Here is a 24,050-nt window from a genome sequence, read left to right on the forward strand (position 1 = left end):
CATGAATATTGTCAGATTTAAATATTTTTCTCATTTTCACTCATTTTATACCTGTTAATGAAAACGTGCATACAGCTATTATACAATGTACATGTAGTGTTAAAGTTTCATATTTTGCATTCCATTAGTTCGCTATACTTGGCAGATTGTTGCACTTTGTATTTACTGTAGGTACAACTTTCCCTGAAGTGGAGTAATATTCTGATCATAGGTATATGACACAGGGAGTTATTGGTGATTGTGGTTGGTTGTATTGTGTGCGGAAAGCAATGTCCCAGTCTGGGCTTTCTCAGGGACCTGTCTGTGCCTGGTGCTACAGATGCCGTTGGCTGTGCTGTGAACCTGGCTTACTCTGTGGCATACATCCTGCATCTGTAGACCTGGTACACAGTGCAATCTAGGCTTCCTGGTGCAGGGCATCAGTCTCTTTCTGTGATTTGGGCTTCCTGTGGGTTTGGTTCATGCGGTGGCCTGAGTTCCTTAATAATGGGAGGGCAGCTCACGCTGCCCCATTCCTACCAATTATCGTACCCTACACTGCCCGAGCACCTGCTTTTGCCCCCCCCCCTTCCCCCACAGAGGGTCTGGGCTGCGCTCAAGGCCTGCAGGGCTGCGGAGGCAGGAGCTGTGGGGGGCTGCTTTGGGGGGCCCCACGTGCCCAGAGCGGCCCGGGGGATTAGCAGGGGGCCCGGCCCCAGCCCGCTCCGCTCCCCCCGCCCCAGCTGTGTTGCTCGGGGGAGGGGGTTGGGGTCCGCCCCCATCCCTCCTCCCCCCACTCACCGACACAGCAGGGAGCCAGCGGAGTGAAGCAGGATGGGGCTGGGTTGCTCTGCTTCCTGCCACGGCCAGTGAGAACAGGGGTAGGCCTGACCCCTGATGCCAGCGCCAGGCCCCCCTGATCATCCCCTGGGCGCGTGTCCATTGCTGGGGGAGGGGGCTTGGGAAAAGGGGTGGAAATAGGGTGACCAGACAGCAAGTGTGAAAAATTGGGACGGGGGTGGGGGGTAATAGGAGCCTATATAAGAAAAAGACCCAAAAATCGGGACAGTCCCTATAAAATCGGTACATCTGCTCACCCCAGGTGGAAAATGGGGGCAGGAAGAGGTGGGGCTGGGGCAGAGGGAGTTGTCCCTGGCCCCGCAACCCCCTAGGAACATCCCTGCCCCTTGCAGTGGGAACACCCCACAGGGGGACTAGCTGGGGGATGGAGCTGGCTGCTGGCGCTGCCACATACGAAGCACGCAGCTGCGTAAGGCACCATGAAATCTGGGCAGTAGCATAGCTGGGGGGGAGTGGCCGCTCCCCCACTGAGCACAAGTGGTGCTTTGTCAATTTCCTGGCGCCTTTGTACTCACCCGGGGGAGCGATTAAAAAAAAAAAGGTGCCACCCGCTGTGGTGCTTTTATTTTACTCACCTGGTGGTGCTCCGGGTCTTCGGCGGCGGGACCTTCAGTGCCACTGAAGACACCCGGAGCGAGTGAAGGGCCCGCCGCCGAAGACCCGGAGCACCGCCAGGTGAGTAAAATAAAAGCACCACAGCGGGTGGCGCCTTTTTTTTTTTATTGCTCCCCTGTTCCCTCCACCTGGCTACGCCACTGAATTTGGGGCAACCTGGTGCAGCTGCATAGTCTGCGCATGCCTAAGGCCGGCCCTGATGGCATGTGTCCCATGGGTGGTGGTGGGGCACCAGTGGCCCAGCCCACTCACTGGCTGTGTCTCTATGGGAGCTGTGATGAGTAGCGTATGGAGGGATGGCTTGCTCTGAGTCCTGCCCCAGGTGGGAGAGAGGGGAGGAGTACTGTGTTGCAGTAGAGTTCCCCCGGCCAGGGAAAGCTCCGAGGGTACGGCCTACAGGCCAGGCCTGCCCTGCGCCGCTGTAGGGTGTGAGGCCAGGCACATGGCGCTGCGTGCATTGTGCCGGCCTCCCCCGCGCTGCCCCGCCCCGCCCCCACCCCGCTGCCTGCCGGAAAGAAGGCGCTTCTGTGGGGCTGACCTGCACTTTACCCATCAGCCAGCGCGCCGGGTTCGGCAAACACCCCCCCTCCTTTCCCAGTAGCGGCGGCTGCAGTAGCAGGAGGCTGAGGTTGGGCGCCGCGGCTAGGCAATGTGAGGATCCTCCGCCGCAGCCGCCCCCTCCCATCCCCCAGTCAGTCAGGGAGTGAGCGAGCGAGCCTGCCGCGGCCTCTTCACACGCGCAGCACGGTAAGCCGGCCCGCTCCTTCTGTCCCCTCCGCGCAGGGACGGCCTGCTCGGGGCCTTCCCGTGCGGAGGGAGTTGCTGCTGCTGCTTAGCGGCGGGTGGGCCACCGGTGGGATTGTCGCCTATGAGACCGACGCCATCTTGGCTCGGAGCGTGGCCTTGTAGCGCCCCCCCCTTGCCCGGACCGGCGAGCTCTGGGACTCGCAGGCTTTCTAGCGAGTCTGTTAGTCTCCGCTTAAAGCGGGGGACGGGAGCTTCCCGGGCTCATCCTGCCGTGTCCGCGCTTTGTTGGTGCCTCCCGTATAGTTGTGAATGGGTGTTACTGATCCTCCCTCCCCGTTCTTCTAGCTGTGCAAGCAGGCTTCTGATCCCCATACACCCCCTTCCTGCCCGACGCCAAACCCAGCCCTAGTTCCAGACACCTGGGGTCACGGAGTGTCAGAGGGACATGTTGAGGCCACGTTAAAGAGAACGGTTCCAGAGGGAGCCACACTGCTGCCCCAGGCTCTGTGCGCCCTGCCCTGGCTTCACCTCACACCCATCTGAGCTTGGGGTGAGAACTTCTCATTTGTTTACAATAGGTAACGTTGCCTTTCTTTAGGAGACACTTACCACCTCATGACAGTGAGGCAGGAAGGTGCTTTTTAAAAGGAAGTTTCACCACTGGGTTGGATGCTTAATTTTTTTTTTAAATTTGCATCAAACTTAAATTTCATCATTTAGTTTCTTTTAAGTATGTTCATCACTAACCCAATGTTTGACAGCCTCTAAAACAAACCAAGACCATGCAAACCATGACATTGCCCTAGTCGATTGTCTGTATGACATTAAATCATGCTAACTGGAGTAGTGTGGACCAGATGTAAAGTGGTGGCCGGATGGATGATTTAGGTTGAACTTTGGGCTTGTGATGTAAAATTTAGCTTTGCTTCTTAAAGCAACTCTTAAAGGGCAAATGTTAAAGTTTAACAGTCGGTGTCATTACATCACACAGCTAATTTAACTATTGTCCGGACAAATTGACAGACAAGCAAGGCCAATCTGAAAAGCTTTACTATCGTGAAATAGATGCCTCCATTCTCTTCTCTGCAAGGATAGTTGCTTCCTGATTTCATAAAAGGATGTATAGGCCCATGGAAACTATCCATGTTGGAATTTCCTCAGAACACTGAGGGTGGTAACATATCAACTATAAATTGCTGAAGGATTTCAGTAACTTTTTACATTTTTGTAGCTTGGCATGTCAAAAACAAAGACGACATTTTTATAGCCTTAGTTTACACACACAGTTTTGCAAAAGTTCTTCCCCCTTCTCCCACTTCTTATTTCATATTTCTCAAACACCTGTTTTAATTTTTTTAGTTTCTTTTAAGTATGTAAACACTCAAACTTATTATTACACTCCACAATAAGGATGGGAACATGTATATTTAGTAAGCCTATTACAGCTGTGCTGAGTGTACATCTATGGTATTAAAGTGGAGATATAACAGCTATGCAGAGAAGCAAAAACTCGTATTCCATCATGAACTTAGTTTTCACTTGATTTTGCTCAATAAGATACGGAGTTGATTTTTTGACTTGCATCAGGCTCAAGCAGTCTGATTATTACAGTTGAGTAATATCATCCTAAAAGTTGATGCAGTTGTGGCTGCTGTAATGAACATTCATGACTAGTGTTAATTTTTTGTTGTTCAGAAATGTAGCAGTATTGGCCAGGTTTTTTTTCTAGCTGCTCATACTTATTTTTAATTTTTTTCAGCAATCCTCTTCTTTCGAGAAGTTTTGTCATTCCATGAAGAAAACTTGAAACTTGTTTTAAAAGTTAAAACTTAGAACACTTCCATGTTTCTAAGAAAATGAAGTTTACTCCACAGTTCTAATCTGTCATGCATAGGATTTAAGTTTAGGTGATGCTTTTAGTTCTTAACATTTGCTATGTCAGGATCCCACTTCCCATTTGGTAGTGTGGAAAGTATAGCATACTCATGACTCCAGCACACATTATCAAAACCCACAGATTGAAAACCTATTATCTACACTGCTTGGCTTAAATATATTCTCTGTTTCTAGGATCAAGGGTAATAGTTCTGTTAACATTGAGAGAAACCACTAGGCTCATGCAATGAGTTATCTGCTTTAGCCTGTTTAAAAAGCATAAACTTTACAAGACTGTTTGTGTTCTGAATGAGCTAGTAGTACTATGGTAAAAAAAAATGGGAGGCGCATATGCAGCAAGATATCTGATTCATTTGCCATTGAAAGATGACAGTACCACAGACTGCTGTGTTGATGATTTGTCCGTCGGGCTGTAAGAAAAGTGCAGATTGCGATTTTGCTGCGGAAACTTAAACTTTTAACACACGCTACAATTTTGTATTGTTTCTGCAAGTTTCAATAACTTTGTGACCTGGCACGCGGCATTGCACTGCTACCAAATTTTTTTAAAACTTTTTTTTATGGTACTTGAAATGACTGTTACTTTTGAACCAAAAAAAAAATCAACAACTTTCATACAGCCTTACTTATCAGTCCTTTATTTTAAGGATATCCCTAGAAAAGGTGGAAGAAACTTCTTGAAAGAGGTAGATATGGAGTGTTTGACATGAGGTGTTAAACAACATATGACCTCACTTTTAAATTAACTGGATGATATAGGCCCTTTGCTTATCTTTGATAACTCGGAAATAACACTGTTATCATATGTATTTCCACTACAATTATATTGTAGTATATGAGTTACTGTGCCTATATTTATTTCTCAATCACATTCCTGGTGCAAATGTGTATAGTTTTAATTCAACAAATTGCTTTATAAACAAAAGTCAAATAATAGTTATTCTCGAAAATGCAGTCAATATCCAGTCAGTGAATATCCATATTAACTCTTGTAGAAGCCTAAGAAAAGAGATGTGTGGTGCACATTGCCTTAAAGCCTGGTGAATTCTGCCTCTGCACCATTAAAGGAAGTGAATTTCAGAAGTGGTCCTCTTACTGAGAAGAAGGGAAACTTAATAGAGAAGAAAGCAAACCGGTCTTGCAGATGCCTTGCCTTTTTAATTATTGGTATTTTTAAATAAAAGGTAAAAAAAAAAAAAAAAGATAACAAAACCCAGCAGCTTGCCCCCCAAAAACCCTACCTTGGGAACTTGCCTTAAAAAAAGCTGTTAGAAGGGCACTCTTCTGGGTGCAAAAACAAGGACTCAGTTAGGAAGTGCTACATTTACAGTTGCTTGTGCAATTTTGATTTTGCGACCTAGTGCGTATACATTATGATACAGTCTTGAATTATATGATCACATACAATTTTTATTCCCACAAGATCCATGCTTGATTCAGTACATGGTATAGACACATTAAGGGGGCAGTATTAAGGCTGTGTGGGCAATATTAAATCTGGCATTTTCTAAATTTTGTGTGTGACCGCAACCTAAACTTTCTGTTATTGTAACTTTTCATCCAATATATAGAGTCTCATTAAAGTCAACATCTTGGATTGCGACCAGAAGTGATTTATTAAAAAAAAAAAAAAAAAAAAGTTGGTAAATCTGATGTAATGTGCCCTGTGGCTAATATCTTTTCATCAGTTAGCTTTGCTGAATGTTAACTGCACTACCTGAAGCTTCTAGATGGTCTTCAAGAGTCAAGTGCACTGCAGTAATTTGTGACTGCCAGACTAAAGTCAAGGATAGCTGATCCGAAGTCTGAGTCTGACACTTGCATATGGGTAGGCATGTGTATCCATTTGTTTCAAAGTGCTTTTGGCCAGCAATACCACCTAAGATTGTAGAAGCAGCTTGGGATTCACAAGCATGTGAAACAGCCAACCTTTCGAATAAAGGGTGGATTTACTCCCTCATTAATAAAAATAGAAGCAGTCCCAGATGTATTTGCCAGATACTTCTCCCACCCACCCCTTCACAGTTTCTAACATTGCTACCCCCTTACTCAGATTAAGGTTCAAGCAGCTCTCATTCATGTTTTAATCTTGGCCAAATGTTGGAAAAGCAATGGATCTGATAGAAATAAGGCAGATAATTTGGGTAAAATGGCTGTCATTTGCATAGCAGTAGCACTCTAGCCCATGTGTGTCTTTTCCCTTCTCTTTCACTTGCTGAACAAAGGGTTGACCATTCCCTGGGATCTGTTATTCAAGAACCGGTCAGAAACATGCCTCATGCTCTTTTCACAGTTTGTGTGCACAAACACATGATTGACTTTAATAAAGGCTGATTAAAAAAAAAAAGAAAAGTGGCTTCAATGCCTGGTCATTGTTTGTTCCTAGGAGAGTATCAGCTAATGAAACCAGGTCTATTGCTGTACTATGTCCAAAGGGTAAAGGAAATTAACAGACTCTAAATATGTCTAAAATGTCCTAAATGGAGTTTTTTGACAACAGGGAGATTAATATAATATATGGAGATGTACCTCTCTCATAGGGCTGGAAGGGACCCAGAAAAGTCATTGAGTCCAGCCCCCTACCTTCACTAGCAGGACCAAGTACTGATTTTGCCCCACATCCCTAAGTGGCTCCTTCAAGGATTGAACTCACAACCCTGGGTTTAATAGGCTAATGCTCAAACCACTGAGCTATCTGTTCCCTGGTATATAAGAGCTAACATAAAGAGAGCATATCTAGACACTTGATCACATATGCTTACATACCACAGTTTATATATTCAAGAACAAGGAATCATCCTGTCCTAGCAAGCCATTGATATTGGGGCTCTGGTTTAAAATACTCCTTACAGAGAACTCAGTATTAAAATTAAGTCCATTAATCATCATAAGCAGACCACCAAAATGCCTTCAGATGTGATTGATCTGCGACATGAACTATAGGAGGCAATGGTGCAACCATGATAGAAGTTTATTTTCAGTCACCAAAATCTGACCAGCTGAATGTGTGGAGATAGTTTCAGAGGTCATGAGATCACAAACTAATCCAGAAGTGTTTCTGGAGCAAATATGGATAATGAAGTCTTTCCAGTACTGCAGTAGGAAAAAACAATAAACTTGTGGAAATTTTTCAGTGCAGTAGGGAAGCCTGTACATTAACTTTGTTCTGATATCACCCCCATTAACGGACATTCACAAGTGAATGTATAAAATGAAACAGTGGAGCTGGTTGAAAATTTTCAAATAAAATATGGTCTGTTTATGAACATTTTTAAATAAACAGGGTTTTTAGAAACTTCTTTTTTCAGAAAAGTTGTTTGACAAAACTTTTCAACCTGCTCTATTCAGCTGGTTCAGGAGTGAAGCTTTTGAGCTAGCTGAATAATTTAAGGAAGCAAAGAATCTTCACAGCAACGATTCCTTTCACACAAAACAGGGTCTTTGTCAAAGCAGTGGAATACTTTGCTGAAGATGTACTTAAATAAACTGCTTATACAATTCAAGGAACTCTTGTACTGGCTATATGTGGTGATCCTGGTGGTGAAGCTGTTCAGTTAGTTTTCTTTAACTGGCTGACAAATTTGACACAGGTTGTGGTTTCAGATAAAGCAACAACTTACTATTTCAATGATCCTGATTGTGGATGCTTCTGAACCAACTGAACAATTTCACAGAGGTCCCAGTCTTTGGCAAAGTAACCATTATTGTGTTGAAGATCTTTTCTGACACAATACAAAGACCATTTGCCTAGCCAAATCCATTCCCCGCCCACCGTATTAGACCCCAATATATTGCAGGAATGTTTTTGGCAGCATATGTCAAAGAGCAGTTTTACATCTTTTCCCTATATTATTTAGGAAGTCTTACACATGCTATATTGGAGAATGAAAGTAGCCAACGTAAAAAACTTTCTCCATTGGCTTCCATAATGTATAAAAATCATTTATGATGAGTGATTTGTTTTGGTAATTTAAAAAAAAATTATAACCCAGGGAGCTCTCAAACTCTCACCATGAACTCATGGTTTTACTTTCTGCAGGATGTAATATTCAGAATAGAAGGGCCTAAAAATTCATGAGGCTCAGAAAGTGAACTCTTTCTTTAGCCAGTTTTTAATTAACCAGTATTCTTGAAACTCCTCAGAGGATTCAAGCTTTACTCAGATTATATGATGAAAGCTTGGCAGAAGTTACACTGTGCTTTTCAAATAAAATGTATACATTTCATCACAGTAGCATTCAGTATACTTTGTGTTGATCAAATCCCCATTTATTAACATCACCTCCCCATCCCAATTTAAGTTACTATAATATAGTAAGTTTAATGCTTGGGAAACATGACTATATGCTAAGTGCACAATCTTTGGCCCTTTTGTGCATTCTGCAGCACAAGTGGGGGAGTGCAAAACTGACATAATTGCCATGCCGAGGATTCCTGTTGTGGGGGAATAAATCAATTTTGAGGTATAGATTACTCCACCATCCAAAGGGAGCTGGGGATGGTACTTCTGTGCTCTGGCAATCCCATGCCGGCATAAAGGCCCCTTTGGGAAACATTACCAGCTGTTGTAGCTTAGTGCAGGCTGTGCTATAGCTAGCATATAATGGGCCTCAGGATCAGAGAGCCATAAGCACCTATTTTGTGGCTACCTCTTATTGCTGCATCTAGTGATTTAGGCAGCTAAGGATTGCGTTTAACTAAAGTCAAATGTGTTTGGGTTGGTTTTTTCCTGCTCTCATTGATGCTGCCAGATAGTTGACACAGCATGTGAAACACTTGTTTCTAGGATAGTTTTGAATTCTTTACGCAGAACTTATTTAAAATTCAATAAGAATCAGGAGTCTTTAAAATAAGGAAGTTCTTTCTCTGTGTCAATAAATTTAGACCTGTACTATCATGGGACTAAAGAGATGAAACTGTGGTGGAGAAAGAACAAGATATAGGCACAATTCAGATTTCCAGTTTGGTGGTAATAAAATCTTGTTTTAATTTGTTCAGTTGAACAGTTATTTGATCTGTTTCTTAATGATGTTTTCATGCATTAAAGACTGTATTCCTGTCTTATAATATTTCATAATTCTTTTAAGTATAAAGTGTAGGCCAGGGCTGAACAAATTGTAAGTCCATTTGCCTCATGTGGCACATTACAGAAATTAAAAACAATGGTCCCTTCCCTAAAGAGTTGACAGTCTCTAATTTAGACAGATCATGAGGCTAGAGAAAATAAGTGGATAAGAAAATGACAGAAAAGGGTTAAACCAAAGAAAAATAGTGCAAGACAAAATACATAGAGAAATCATATGAATTCTCATATTCTAGTAGAGACTGCACTAGGGTGAGAAGTGAGGAATGGACAACATGGCTGGGCTTTTGCTTAATTTCCAATTGGTGCACTGCCAGTGGGAAATCTCCACAAGTAGATAAGGCAAGATGCTGTGGTGAAAACAATGGTGCCTTTCTTAGAGCAAGTCTAAAGGAAGGTGATGATAATGCCAAGGGCATCTTGTCAATCAATAGTGAGAGCTCTAGTGTAGATTTGGCCCTGTAACTGGGTGTCAGTAGTAGGAAACAAGACAGAAGTTGGTTTGAAGGAGCGATTTGAAGGAGCTTTAGGACTTTTGGCACATAGAAAGAGGGATTTAGTTCTGGATGTTGCAAAGTGTGTGGGAATAAAAAGAATAAAATGATTGCAAGAGTGGAGGAGGATGCAAAGGGAATGATAAAGCAAGGAGAATGAGCAGAGGTGGGTTTTAATAGGTCTGCCCTAAAGTATTTAAGTACCTGGCGCCCAATACTAGAGACCACTCATATCAATGGAAGCAATATCAAACTCCTCATAATTTGTATCTGTATGAAGGCTACAACTCAAGAGTGTTCTGTGGTCATGTTTGCATCAAACACAATAATTTTATTATTGAAAGGTGTGGGTTATTTGGCCGTCCCCCCCCCCTACTTTCCATGACACGCTTGTATGATTATTTTTTATTATCTAGTACCAAAATGGCAGAACTGTTTATGGAATGTGAGGAGGAGGAGCTAGAACCATGGCAAAAGAGAGTGAAAGAAGTTGAGGAGGATGATGATGATGATGATGAGCCAATCTTCATTGGGGAGATTTCGAGCTCCAAACCGGCCAGTACATGTAAGATAGCATTTTCTACATTATAAAACAAACCTTTTAAATATATATTCTTGGTATGATGAAGAATGGAAGTAGTAATTTAAAAAATTACTTTCTTTTGAAAAGACTAGATTTTGTATTGTCAGATAAGAGCTAATAAATTTAAATTCTTTTAATTCCTGATCATCTATACACTAAAAATACAACTGTCTCCTGGGAGCCAAGTACAACACAGTTGCCTACCCTTTGTCCCTCAGGTTAAAGAAAGGACATTTGAAGGCTTTAGTATACTTCGGGAGCTTGGTTAAGGTACAATTTACATGACAGAATGAAGTAATGTTATAACTGAAGTCTCCAACCTGGTTGTCTTTGTAGTGAAGATTGGAGCGGGCCTAGACAGACATAATGTACATCAATGTAATCCATTCTTTTAAAAAGAACTAACTGAAAAAGAAAGTCTTTCTATCAGTGCAATCCTATCTAAATGGCTGGACACTTTTCTAATAAGGGAAAGGCAGATACCTTGTGTCTGCAAAAGACATAATCAGAGAAGGGGAGAGTGTTAATATAGAAATAATCACTTAAAGGAACCTGTGTCAAATAAAGATGTTGCTGTTAATAATCTGATATTAATTCAGTTGAAGTAAGAGTTCATGTTTATCAAGTTCTGTAGTTTTCTCCTAGTGCAGGGAATGAGTTAGGTGATTATGATGCCATCAGCTGTGTCAGAATTCCATGTTTGTCCTGTACTTGGGCCTTGGCAGGTAAGTAAAAGAGAAAATGATTTTTGTTACGTTTTTATTTTAAAATTTAAGTATTTGTAATCTTCTAAAATCTCTGTGTACTGACGTCTATGTATCTATATCACTTTCTGTTACTTATTTGGGGGTAGTAAGTTGTATTTTAAATGATACTTTTGGTATTTTAAAAATCCCTACTGTTCACTTTTTAAATATTAAAGAAGCATTGGTAGTATATTACCATTGATGTTAAGATAGTAGTCTCATTTAAAATACGTACTTTTTAAGGGTTTATCCTCCTGGGAATTTGAAATTATATTGGTTGGGAATCTGGGATATCAAGTTATCTGCAGAGATAACCTTGGGGGTGTCAAAGATGACTTGAACTGGAAAGGATGTTTTTTAGAAAATGTTGGCAAAAAATGTTATTTGGGTAATGTTCCACATACTGTGTCTTCCAAACAATATCTTAAAAATGAAAAGTTGACCAAATTTGTGTTATAATAATTTTAAGATGTGGATTAAAGCACAGCTTTCAAAAGACCATTTAAAATAAATAGTTACATGGCATGCTGGATTATGCTGATGTATTTTAAAAAAAAATATTCTATACCATGCTATATATTTTTTTGAAGAGTTGATTAGTCCTTGTACATTGTAATGTAGACTTGCTGGTTGTTGTGCAAATCTGTCAGTGTGGGACATTTCAGTAGGAATCTGTGTATTTTACGTATAGATGGTGTTAATATGGAATATACCTATTTGGCATAAAATGGCAGTAGTATATAGGACTGGAAAAAATAATTCAGTGAGCTAACTTATTTTTAGTGTTTCATGTTTTCAGTTTTTATTTAAAAAAAAAATCCAGGAATTTTTCAGTGTTTATTTTCCAGACATTAAAATTGGGATGAAATTGGGTTAAAAGTTAAAAATCAGGAAAAATTAGGGGGGAAAAAGAAAAACAAAAAACACATTTTACTACAGTATAATTGAAACCTTTTTTTAGTGTACAAAGGTATATTTTGTCTCTCTCAGAGCTAGTGGTTTTTCTAGAAATCCTGGTTTGTGTATGCTCCCATAATTTTCTTCAAAATATCCTCACTTATGTTGAGCCTCTTGTTGTCTTGGAGATAGTCCAACTTTGAAAATATGTGCTCTGAATCAAAAGATCCGGGGGGTACACTCAAAGCTCGCTGTGCCACGTGGCTGGAGTTGGGAAGGGTGTCTTGATGACTTTCAAAAAGCTAGCACATCCAGTTTTGCATTGTCTAGGTTAGGCAAGTTCATGTAATTATTAAATTTCCCGTTCAGAGTTGAAATTTCATCTTTCATGGCAAATGGTTGAAACACTCTGGCATAATGGTCATAGTCTGCTGCAAAATTCACCTTGAGGAAGGGATGCAACACTTGGATGACTTTCCAAAAAGAATCTTCGGCACCAAATACTTCTGGATTCAGATTACGGGACATGGTTGTCTCCCATTTCTCACTGAGTGTTGTGTTGAAGGTTTTAAACTCTTTTTTGGTTCTCTCATGTTCCGGGGTGGGAAGGATTTCCAGAGACAACTGGGTTTTTTTGCCATATGTTTCTCCTGCAACTTTTATGCTCAGTTCAGCTGATGTTTTGGTTGTCAGGATCCGGTAAACATCTGTATTGGCAAACATGTTGCAAGTAGTTGGAGAAAACTCCAGTGTTTTCTGTGTGTCACTCAGTGATTCCACATTTTCAACAATGGTGCGCAGAATCTGGCGGTCATTTTGATTATTTGCCAGTCTCTTTAGAGTTTCTCCTTTTAGAACCAACAAACTGAGGAGATGCATTAGCACAGTCCACATGTTCACATGACAGGCAGCAAAATACAAGTTTATCCACTGATCTGACACAACGGGTAGATTATCGGCACTTGGCTCTGCACTCGTCTCACACTGTGTAAAACAAAGCCTTCAACTTGTTTGCATGCTTGAAAACGGCCCTGAATCCAGTGATGCAAGATTTCACATCTTTCATTTCTTCTGTAGCCGTAGCTGCTGACAGCGCAACGTTAATCAGATGAGCAGGACAGGTAATACATAGCAGTTCCAGTTTCTGATTGAGTTTAATCTCCTGTGCAAACTTAGCCATCTGGGAAGCAGAATCTGTGTTAGTTGTGGCTACATTTTCCCAAGTTAGTTGGTACATCTCAAACATGTCAGTTATTGTTGTGTCAACAAAACTATCAGCAAAGGAGATGAATGTCACATCAAGACAAAACCATGCAGGTTTATTCGCTTTGAAATTAAAAAAATGAAAGCAAAATGCCAAAAATCGGACGGTTCAAAGCATCAGGAGACTTATGAGAAATCAAACTAGACACCACATTTCCATCAATTTAGATACTAAAGCATGGTCATTTTCTTTCAGATATTTACGAGTGAGGTTATCTGCATTAGGAAAGGTTTTTCTGCTGTAGTAATGTTGCACAAAGTCACCAATAGGTCTCCCTGCTATTAACAGTGGCTGTCTGGTGAAACAAAGAGCATGCACAAATTCATTGACACAATCATGCTGTATCCTCTTTTTCATTAAAGTCCTGGTGAAAGCTCCTGGAGTGAGATGCACTCCCCTGGGAGCCCAGGAAGGAGGAAGTTTGGAGCCAGCCACAGAAAGGGTGGGACTGCCTGTGTGGGGATCCAGAGGAGCCCAGGCTGATCCATCCAAACCCGTAAGGAGATTGGCACTACAGGAGGTGGATAAGGGGCATTACATATCTTTAGTTGTGGAGGACTGATTGTTTAAATTCAGTGCCACACTAAACAGACACAAAGAAATAGGTGAGCAGTGTCTCCTTGTGAGCCAGTCATAGCACAGTATTAACATTGTTTGATTTTCTGACTTTCACCGTGTGTGTGTTCTGTGTTTTACACTGTGCAACTGCTTCAGTCTCAGAGCTGCAGAATACAACAGTCACGTAAAGCTTTAGTGGTTAACAAAAATAAGTACCCGAAAAAATACTGAGTGAATTGATAAAGGGGTGTAAATCAGTAAAAACTGAACTTTAATAAAAGAACAGGTAATTTATCAGTGAAAATAGGTAAAAACTGAAAACGTGGAATACTAATTTTGTAGCCACACTTTTTCCAGATGTAACTGAATGAGGGGCCTAACCCCACCCCACCCTGAAGTCTATGGAAACAGTCACTTCACTTCCCATTCACTTCACTGAGCTTTGGATCAAGCCCTAGATGACTATATTCCTATCTGATAATGTTGTTGAAAAAATGATCATACAAGTCTAGGGAAACAAAATGAATATTAGGACATAACTTAACACTATAAGTGTGAGGAAGTGGCATTCCTTAATAAGTATGTGGGCTTTCTTTAAGTGAAGAGTTCTTATTTATAACTTGGAACAAATAATTTTCATTGACCATTTCACTGTTGTTTTTCCATTTCTCTTTTAAAGATAAAAATATTAAGAAATGTACATGTTTTATGTGCTGTATAAACACTTCACAGAGGTGACAGAGGATTGTTTAGTAGGTCAACATTAATTCCCAGTTTACAGAGAGGGAAAGTGAGAGAGTGAATTAGTTAAGTGACTTACCCAAGGTGATACAGCAAATCACTGGAGGAATCAGGTTATAATTGAGAAGTTTCTGGCTCTGTACTTGGGCCTGGATTAAGTCAATCTGTGACCCTAAGCACACCATGACATAGTGTTCTCTGTAATGGTTGCTGTGGCTCAGACCCTGAGCCTTTGCCCCACGCTTGGAATGATAGCAGCGGGAAGTTCCAGAGAGGCAGTGGCATGGGGCCCTTTTCTGTTTCCTTAGAGCAACAGCAAGGAAACTCCCATTGGAAGCAGGAGATTTAGCAGCAGGGTTCCCATCTCTTTGCAAAGAGGCAGTAGTGGCAGCAGAGAGGGCCCTCTGCATCCATGGTGTATCTGCTAGTGTGGATGGGCTGGGACCACTGTACTCTTCTCCTTCTGCCATGCACAGAGTCCTCTGTTGGGTTGATACACTGGCGGAACCTCCAACAACAGTGGATCTTGGAATTACAAGTCATTGAGATGCACTGGGTATTTCATACCACCGAAATATTATTTCTGGCTGTCTGCAGAATAAGGCAGACTTCTTTGCATTGCTTGTGTTGTGTCTTCAAGATTTTCTTTGCTCTTATGAAGGATATACTTTCTTTTAAATGAAATCTGAGATTCTGATGTAACCAGACTCAGCTCCAGGAACGGGGATCCAAGACATTGACCTACAGTGTCTGCCTTTATCCAGTTCTTCCCACACTCTGTCCCCCTTGTTGCTCCACAGACTCGCTGCCTCGGTAATATACAATTACTCTGCCAAATAGCGTGAACATAGCTATGGGAGAGTGAATTAGATTCTTCTCTGGCTTATTAGAGAGACAAGATTGGGTGAGGTAATATCTTTTATTGAATCAGCTTCTGTTGATGAGAGAGACAAGCTTTTGAGCTTACACAGAGCTCTTCTTCAGGTCTGGTAAACATACTCACAGTGTCACAGCTAAATACAAGGTGGAACAGATTGCTTAGTATAAGTAGTTAACACATATTTCAAGGGACCATTCTCTGGCTTGTCCATTATCAGCACAATAAGAAGGTTTCAATGTACAGAATCTTGATTACTGTTGGTGATAAGCAAGTCAGAATGACCACAGTTGTGTTTATCCCTATTTACTTGTAAATTGAGCAAATTTGATGTAGAACCATTAAGAGCTTCCACTAGGGAACTAGGGAAACTGCAGGATGCCATTTCTAATCACTTTTGTATGGACTTGTATTTTTGAAGTATATATCCATACTTTAAACATTGGGTTTGTCCAGAATACAGTGGTTAATGCATCTAATGTACAAAGTGGCATGGGAAGTCTGAGAGAGTAGAAGAGGAGCTTGATTTTACTTCCTGAAATAGCGCCTCCCACAGTAAATTGCTCCCTTTTGCCATACTAGAGCATTAGTTCAGCTTTGTCTGGAAAGGAAGAGTACCATTTATTGAGTTACCTATACAATTTCCTATAGCTCATCCTACTACTGACCAGCCCCTGTGCTGCTTAGTTTGATATGTGACACAATAACAGTCTTATATGGTATGATTGTAGGCTGCTGTTGTTGGCTAAAAACAATATTCTACTTATATTTCTTAGATAAAATGTAGTTTATTAAACTTGCTTGCTACAACACTGTAAAAATAAAGTTTTGATAGTGATTAGTTGTAGTAAAATACAAATTAAAAGTCCACGTTGAAATTACAAGCTGTAGATTGATTATGTGGATTCAGTCATAAGCCTCCATGGAATTTGTTTTCCTTTTTTAAACTATTCATTCTGAATCTATATTCTTTTTAGTGATATGTCTTATGTGCAAGCCATTAAATGTTTCAGACATACAGAATACAAACCGAATGTTTATACCAAAATGCCTTAAGGTGAAAATATGCTTTGTGAGCTACAACTGCCAGAATGGATTCTTCTAGTATTTCACTAAATGGCTTGAGCAAGTTCTTAGTTTGAATTCCAGAATGGAATTAATGTTGATGTTTAGATAACAGGATTTGCCAACAGGTCTGCACGAGCACATATGTTTGCAAACATAAGGCCTGATCCTGCAACTCTTACTCCTAAATGCAGTCTTTATTCATGTGAGTAGTCCCATTTGATGTAAACATCTGTAGTTATTAATCAGGAGCATTTTCTGGATGTTTTAGAAAAACATAGGGTCTTGTTAAAGATCACAGAATCGTAGAAATGTAGGTCTTGAAAGGACCTTGAGAGGTCATCAAATCTAGCCCCCTCCAATGATGCAGGAACAAGTAAACCTAGACCATCCCTGACAATTGGTTGTCCAGCCTGTTTTTTAAATCCTCCAATATTGGGTATTCCACAACGTCCCTTATAGTTAGAAAGTTTTCCCAAATATCTAACCAAAATGTCCTTTGGTGCAGATTAAGCCAATTACTTGTCTGATGTTCAGTGGACATGGAGAACAATTAATCACTGCCCTCTTCATAGCAGCCATTAACATATATGAAGACCAGGTTCCCTTCAGTCTTATTTTCTCAAGCCCAGGTTTTTTAACTTTTCCTCAGAGGTGAGGTTTTCTAAACCTCTGATCATTTTTGTTGCTCTCGTCTGGAGTCTCCAGTTTCTCCACAACTTTCCTAAAGTGTGGCGCTCAGAACTGGACACAGTAGTCCAGCTGAGGCACTCACCAGTGCCAAGTAGAGTGGGACAGTTACCACCTGTGTCTTACATACGACATTCCTATTAATACACCCTAGAATAGTAGCCTTTTTTGCAAATTTTTTTTAAATTGGGCTCTGAAAAGATGCCAGGTGTGACCTGAGAACTGTAAGATTGCCCAGGAGCGGGGGCTACCATAAGGGACCCAGGGGCAAAAGATTCAGACACTAACTCCAAGCCCCAGTTGAGGGCCAGTTGACCACAATTGGTGGAGAATACAGGTATGAAGCTCTATGCCTATTAAAAGGCACTGAGACAGAAACAGGTTCCTCACCAGCCCCTCGAGAGGGGGCCTCAGCCGATATGGACTTCAGACAAGATGAACGCTGGTGTAAGTGGATGGTGAGAGTGGCAACAACAGCAGGCCAACCAGCAGCAGCAATTCCAGCAATAGATGATGTAGTAGTGGACAACCCAGAAGCAAGCCCAAGCAGTGCAGCAGCAGCTGTCGAAAGAGTTTATTTCCCAGCAGCAAGAACATCTGAGGGAGGCCTCATATGGACCAGTTTGCCAAAGGGACCTCTGCCACCCATGTCGGTGAAGTTAACTAAGATGGGCCCACATGATGATCTGGAAGCATTCCTCACCATTTTGAGAAGGAGTTGCTGGCCTCTCAGTGACCTATAATCATGTGAAGACTGCTATTTTAGATTACCTGGGCATCAGCAAAGAGCTGCATTGGCAGTGCTTTAGAGCTGAGTTGTACTCCCAGGGGGAACATCCTTGGGTGGTGATACAACAATTAAGAGTACTGCTGGTAGTGGCTTTGCCCAGAGGCATGCTGCAGGGCCCAGTTGCAGAGTTGGTCCTAATGGAGCAGTTTGTAATGGGCTGGGAGTGACTGCTCTGGCATCATCCGGAGTCATTGTCCGGCCTCTGCCCACCCACCACCTAGGACCACCAGCAGAGCAGGACACCTGCCAGCAGACCCCAAACCCTAGTAGAAGTGCAAAGCATGTACAGACCCCACTCCAGAGACACAGGACAACTGCATAGAAGGGGGAAGACCTCAGGGAGCTCATGTGAGTTATTGCCGAGATACCTGCCTAGTGGCACAAACAGCCAGGCTGGAGCCCTTGAGAATGGACACTAATCCCACTTTGGGGTTAAACCCACTCGCTGCCAGAAAGAAGCTCATGGGGATGAGTCCGGTAACTAGCTACTCCTGTGATCTACAGGGGCATATGAAGAAGAGTGCTCGTTGACGGAATGCAAATATGCCCAGGGTTTGATGGCAGAAGTGAGGGCCTGTAGTAGGTCTCTCCCAAAGTTGATGGTTCTGGTATGGGTCCAAGGGAAAGGGGTACTGGGACATGTGGACCGGGGGTGTTACTATTACCATCATCAGAATCTAAATTGATGACCTGCTGGCAGGACTTTTTTGAGGTTCTTAGACAAATGATCCTGGTACATGATGGTTTTAAGCTACCTGGCATGAGGAAGGAGATTAAGATTTACCTTGTAAATTTTCTCAAGCCATGAAAGACCCGGGAAGCCCTTTTGATAGACCCTTGGCCGGCAAGCCCTGAACTAGGCCTTGAGGTATCTGCTTGCCTGAAACCTGTACCATTAAGTGAGGCCCTTTCACCAGATCAGAAGATCCAGTTTGATGCAAATAATCAGAGACTTTGCTCAGATATTCTCCACAAGTTTGTGAAGAACACAACAAAGCACAATGGCAGCTCATTAGGAAGAATTCTCTGGCCCTTACCAAAAAGGATGTGGGACACAATATGTGAAGAGGTGCAGGCAGTGCTGAGAATGGGGGTTATGGAGGAGCCCTGTAGTCTTGGACTCGAAAGTAGATGGCGTGGTCCGATTTTGAAGAGATGTTCACAAGCTCAAGTCCATCACAAAGTTTGATGCCTCTCCAGTGCCAAGGGTGGATGAACTCTGAGTGGTTGGGCCCAGTGCAGTATCTCAGTACGGTTGACCTTACAAAGGGCTATTGACTGATTTCCCATCTCCATCCTCTCAGGAGAAGACTACACCCCTCCTGTTCCCTTTTGGCTATTTCCATTTTACAACTATACTGTTCACTCCGCAAGGAGCGAGAGCGACTTTCCAGTGCCTTTGAACCGAATCTCACCGGCAATATGCAGAGGCTTACTTTGGCGACATTGTCATATATAGCTGTATGTGGGCAGACCACCTGTGGCACCTAAGGGCAGTACTGACATCCCTTGGTCTCACAGCTAACCCTGCAAAGTGTAAGTTGGCCATGGCAGAAGTGACTTATGAGGTAGGGGGTAGGAGGAAGCTTTGTGAAGCCTGTGTTAATATCCACAAGCTGAACTCATGCCCCACGCCTCGGACTAGGAGACACATATGTTGTTTCCTAGGCCTGGTGGGGCATTATGCCGGTTCATCCCTAACTTTGCATTGATCACAGCTCCCCTAATGGATGTGGTAAAAGACAAAGATACCAAGAATGTCCTCTGAGATGACCGGTGTGGTGATGCTTTTCTAATACCCTGATGGCATGGCTGGGCCAGATGCCTGTACTCACCAACTTCACCTGTCAATTTATTCTCTATACAGATGCATCTGACATCAGCCTTTCAGTGGTGCTGTCCAGGACTTTGAGGGAGAATAGCACCCAATCCTATATTTAAGCAGGAAGTTGTTCCCCAGGGAAAGAACATATTCAAATATATATCAGAAGGAAGCTTTGGCTATCAAGTGGGCAGTAGACGTCCTCAGGTATTGTCTTCTGAATAGTCCCTTTTCCCTAGTCATAGACAACTTGCCCTTGTGGTGGCTAAAGTTCTGGAGGGACTCAAATCCCTGGATTATGTGCTAGTATCTAGTGCTCCAGTCCAATAGGTTCTGAGTATAGCACCAAGCAGGTAAAGAGCATGCAAATGAGAATTTTTTTTCTTTAAACTAAATTATTACGTTTTGTCAATTCTAGAGAAGGCTCAGGAACTTCAGAAAGACCTGACCAAGCTATGTGAATGGGCCTAGTATGGCTGATTAAATTAATTGTTGACAATTGTTGACCCAAAGTATTGCACATTGGAGGGGATAATTTGAATTACACCTCTACCCCGATATAACACGACCCGATATAACACGAATTCTGATATAATGCAGTAAAGCAGCGCTCCGGGGGGGTGGGGCTGCACACTGTGGCGGATCAAAGCAAGTTCGATATAACACAGTTTCACCTATAATGCGGTAAGATTTTTTTGGCTCCCGAGGACAGCGTTATATTGGGGTAGAGGTGTACTTGTACTTGGTTAATTCTAAATATGCTTTGAAAAACAAAAAAGATAATCATGACTTGGAATCATTGAGGACTAGTAAATGAAAACCGCTGCTAATTGTGCATGAGGGTCCACAAAAGCAAACAAAACGTTAGGAGGCATAAGGAATGGGATAAACTGTAATACCAAAAATATTTTATAAAGCCATTACATGAATCGTTTGTATATGCTCACTTGGAATACTGTGTTGAGTTCTGATAACTCTATTTAAAAAAATCTAGCCGAAATAGAAGAGGTCCAGACAAAAAGCAACTAAATACACTGGAATGCTTCCTTCTAAAGAAGGATCGGGGTGGGGAACCTACGGCCCGCGGGCCAGATCTGGCCTACTGCTTCATTTAATCTTGCCTGTGGCTAGTCTCCGTGTTGTGGGTCAGAAGCCCCAAGTCTCGGCGCCCCACCTCCCCCCGTGGGGCTGGAGCCATGAGCACTGGCTCACCCCACTGCGGGGGAAAGGGGGGGTTGCCAGGCCGTTAAAAGTCCAGTCAGCTCCGCGCAGCTCCCGGAAGCGACTGGCATGACCCTGTGACCCCTCGGTGGAGTCTCCAGCCCCACTCCGAGCCCACACCCCCAGCCGGAGTCCTCATCCCCTCCTGCACCCCAGCCCAGAGCCCCTTCCCGAACCCTGAACCCCTCATTTCTGGCGCCACATCGGAGCCTGTGGGAAGCCCCGAGCCTCCACACCCACACCCCCTCAGGGCTGGAGCCACGAGCGCTGGCTTGCCCCACTGTGTGTGTGTGTGGGGAAGCCATGAGCCTCTGCACCACCATCCTGTGGGGCTGTGTGGCCCATGACTGATTTTTTCTGTGGGTCAGTGGCCCCTGATAGAAAAAAAGCTTCCCCACACTGGTTTAAAGAGTGGCCAGCTAAAAGGGGACAAAAAAGAGGAATAAAAAGTGAACAATATATAGAAGGGAAATTGGGCCCTCCTGTTTACTCATAAGTACATGGATGCTTTCAGTGAAATTGAAACATGACAAATTAGAAACTGATGAAAGGAAACACTGAATTATGTAGTAATGTACAATTAACCTGTGAACTTGTTTGCCAGGATACCAAAGTGAAGTGCTATTATAGTAGGGTTTATTTTTCTTTCTAAAAGATAACGCACTTACATTGAAAATGAGAATATTACACAGTTACTGTAGTTAGATAGGTGTGTTCTTTTTGTAAGTGCTATAAACTCTTATAATTTACGGAATAAACCAGGCTTTAATTGGCTGCAGTTAAGAAAAAAAATCTAGGAGTATGTTGATTCATACTTATTCACTATGGGGTTTCTTGCACCTTCTTCTGAACCATCTGGTACTGGCCATAATCTGAGACAAGATACTGGAATATATGATCTACTGCTCTGATCAGGTATGGCGTCTCCTATGGTCCTTCTTACAACAGAGGCAAATTGAAAGAGCGTGCATGAGTAACCTGCTAGGTACTTGGGTAGCTGCTGGTTAGACCTTGACCCGTGAGACTGTGAACCAAAAAACCTGGTTTCAGTTTCTGGGGCTGACAGTTTGCTTTGGAACATAGGCCATATCACTTTACTTCTCTGTGCTTCAGATATTTTTTTGGTAAAATGGGTTGCGGCTAACGTTTGTTCATGTTTGGCAGATGCTTTCATCGGCATATGAAAATGGACTATTTAAATATAACATACTAGTACTGTTTAGGAAATGTGTAAGAAATGCTAAAGTTAACCTGGCATATGCAATCTTAACTCAGTTTTGTATGCTTGTATATTATAATACATTAATTATCCTACATAATTTCTTATTAGATAGTTTACAGTTTCACCCCCAGGGTAAACCGATTTAAATCAAAGCAATTTAAATCACTGATTTTTTTTAAATCACTGATTTTTAAAAAAAAATCATGATTTAAGTAAGCAAATAGGAAAACTTGATTTAAATCAATTTTAATTGTGTTTGTATTTGTACTTTTTCGTTATTTTGCTAAAGAAAGGTTGATTCTCATTGGTTGGTAACCATTAACACATTTTGACTTGCATCTAAATAGAGCATTTACACTAAATTTGGTGCTTCTTTTTGATAACCAGGAAGATATGCTATATCTGTACACATTTATTTAAGCAATTATATAGCTTAATATTTATTCAGTTTCTTAATTTTGACATTTATTATTTTAGAAAATGGTGAACGATACATTTCTTATTTATGATTTAATTTTTTTACTTGTGATATGTGTCAAGCTCTCTGGATGGAAATTGATTCAGTTAAAATATACAAAAACATTTTTTAAATTAAAACTACTTTAAATGTGCTGGAAACATAAGAGAAAAGGTTTATCAAAACTTGTTTTGCATTTAAAACTGATTTACTAAACAAAGGAAGTTCCTTTAGTTAGTGAATTGAACTGATTATTTCTAGTCACTGTGTCCTTCAACATTTTATAACTAGTAGGCCTCGTGCTTCCACATCTAGTTTTTATTCATAGATTGAACAGAAAACAAGCTTTCCTGTGTGTTCAGCTTTTAATTGGTTTCTTAACTTTGAATTAATTTTGAACATTGAACTGAACTAGTAGGATAAACTGAAATGAAGAAAATATTTCTTTGCACCTGGTGAAGAGGCTAATGCTATCAAAAGCTGGTTTAGCACTTCAACAAATTCTGATTGCAGGCGCTTAGCCATTGATTTCTACCAGTTCAGTGATTTCTTTCTTTAAAAGTTGGGAGCAAATACATTCAGAAACATGTTGTATGTCAGTTTCCAACTTACAGTATTTTAACACTTAGAAATATTAACTTTCACATCAGTAACCTAGAGGTATAAATACCTTTTTATGTAAATTATTTTTTCTGGCTGGGTTTGTATTGAATGATTTTGTGGCTGAGCCATGTAATCCTTGGCTTTCCTTTACTCCTAAGGCACTGTAGGATAACATGCCCTGCAATACTGCTACTTGATCTCAGCATGGTTAACAAATAAGTAAAGAAGAATCTAAACATAGAACCTGTTCTTCTTCTAACAGTTGTATATGTGTATTCTACTAAGGTGTTTGTGCACCTGGTTTGCTGGAGCCGGAGAGTTTTCTATAGCAGTATCTATCGGGGAGGAGCTTGTGCTCTGCACCCAGACTCCTCCTGAAATTATATAAGGTTGGCACCACCCTGATCTCTCACCACCTGTGCCTGAGTCTGAGTTCCCCATGCAGTTTACCTCACTTTTTTCTTTCTTTTTTTTGGTCTGGATAATCCTGTTAAATATTAGGTAGTAGTTCCTGCCAATAGATTGTTTTTAGTCAGTGGTTAGTTTTTGATGCAAGTACTGTCTGTCATGTGAGGTGTCTGTTCTGAATAGTGACCCCACATGTGCTGCTTTTTGGACTCAGTGAGGGACACATTAAAGAGATGTGCAGCATCTGCCTTTCTTGCAGATAAAGCATGGAAAGAATGAGCTCTGCGCCTCAAGCAACACCTCATGGCGCAGGATCTGCCTCAGCCTCCCCGTCCGTCGATGGATCACCCTGTCTCTCGGGCTGCTACAGAGGCTACAGTGGTCGTTGACAAACTGCTGTACTCAGACTCTTCTTCTCAGAGAGAGAGGGA

General features: G+C 41.9%; 1 protein-coding gene across 1 annotated transcript in view; it reads left to right on the top strand.

Annotated features, from left to right (window-relative positions):
• The first annotated feature begins 2,123 nt into the window (after positions 1-2,123).
• Positions 2,124-24,050, top strand: part of ZNF280D (zinc finger protein 280D) — a 78,881-nt gene continuing 56,954 nt past the window's right edge. Inside the window, exons 1-3 of the mRNA XM_065412709.1 lie at positions 2,124-2,202; positions 10,092-10,234; positions 17,108-17,113. Of these exons, the coding sequence (XP_065268781.1) occupies positions 10,099-10,234; positions 17,108-17,113 (142 nt within the window). The 5' untranslated portion in view covers positions 2,124-2,202; positions 10,092-10,098. The remainder of the gene's footprint in view (positions 2,203-10,091; positions 10,235-17,107; positions 17,114-24,050) is intronic.

The sequence above is a fragment of the Emys orbicularis genome, chromosome 10 (genome assembly GCF_028017835.1).
Source record: "Emys orbicularis isolate rEmyOrb1 chromosome 10, rEmyOrb1.hap1, whole genome shotgun sequence".
NCBI classification, from domain to species: Eukaryota; Metazoa; Chordata; order Testudines; family Emydidae; genus Emys; species Emys orbicularis.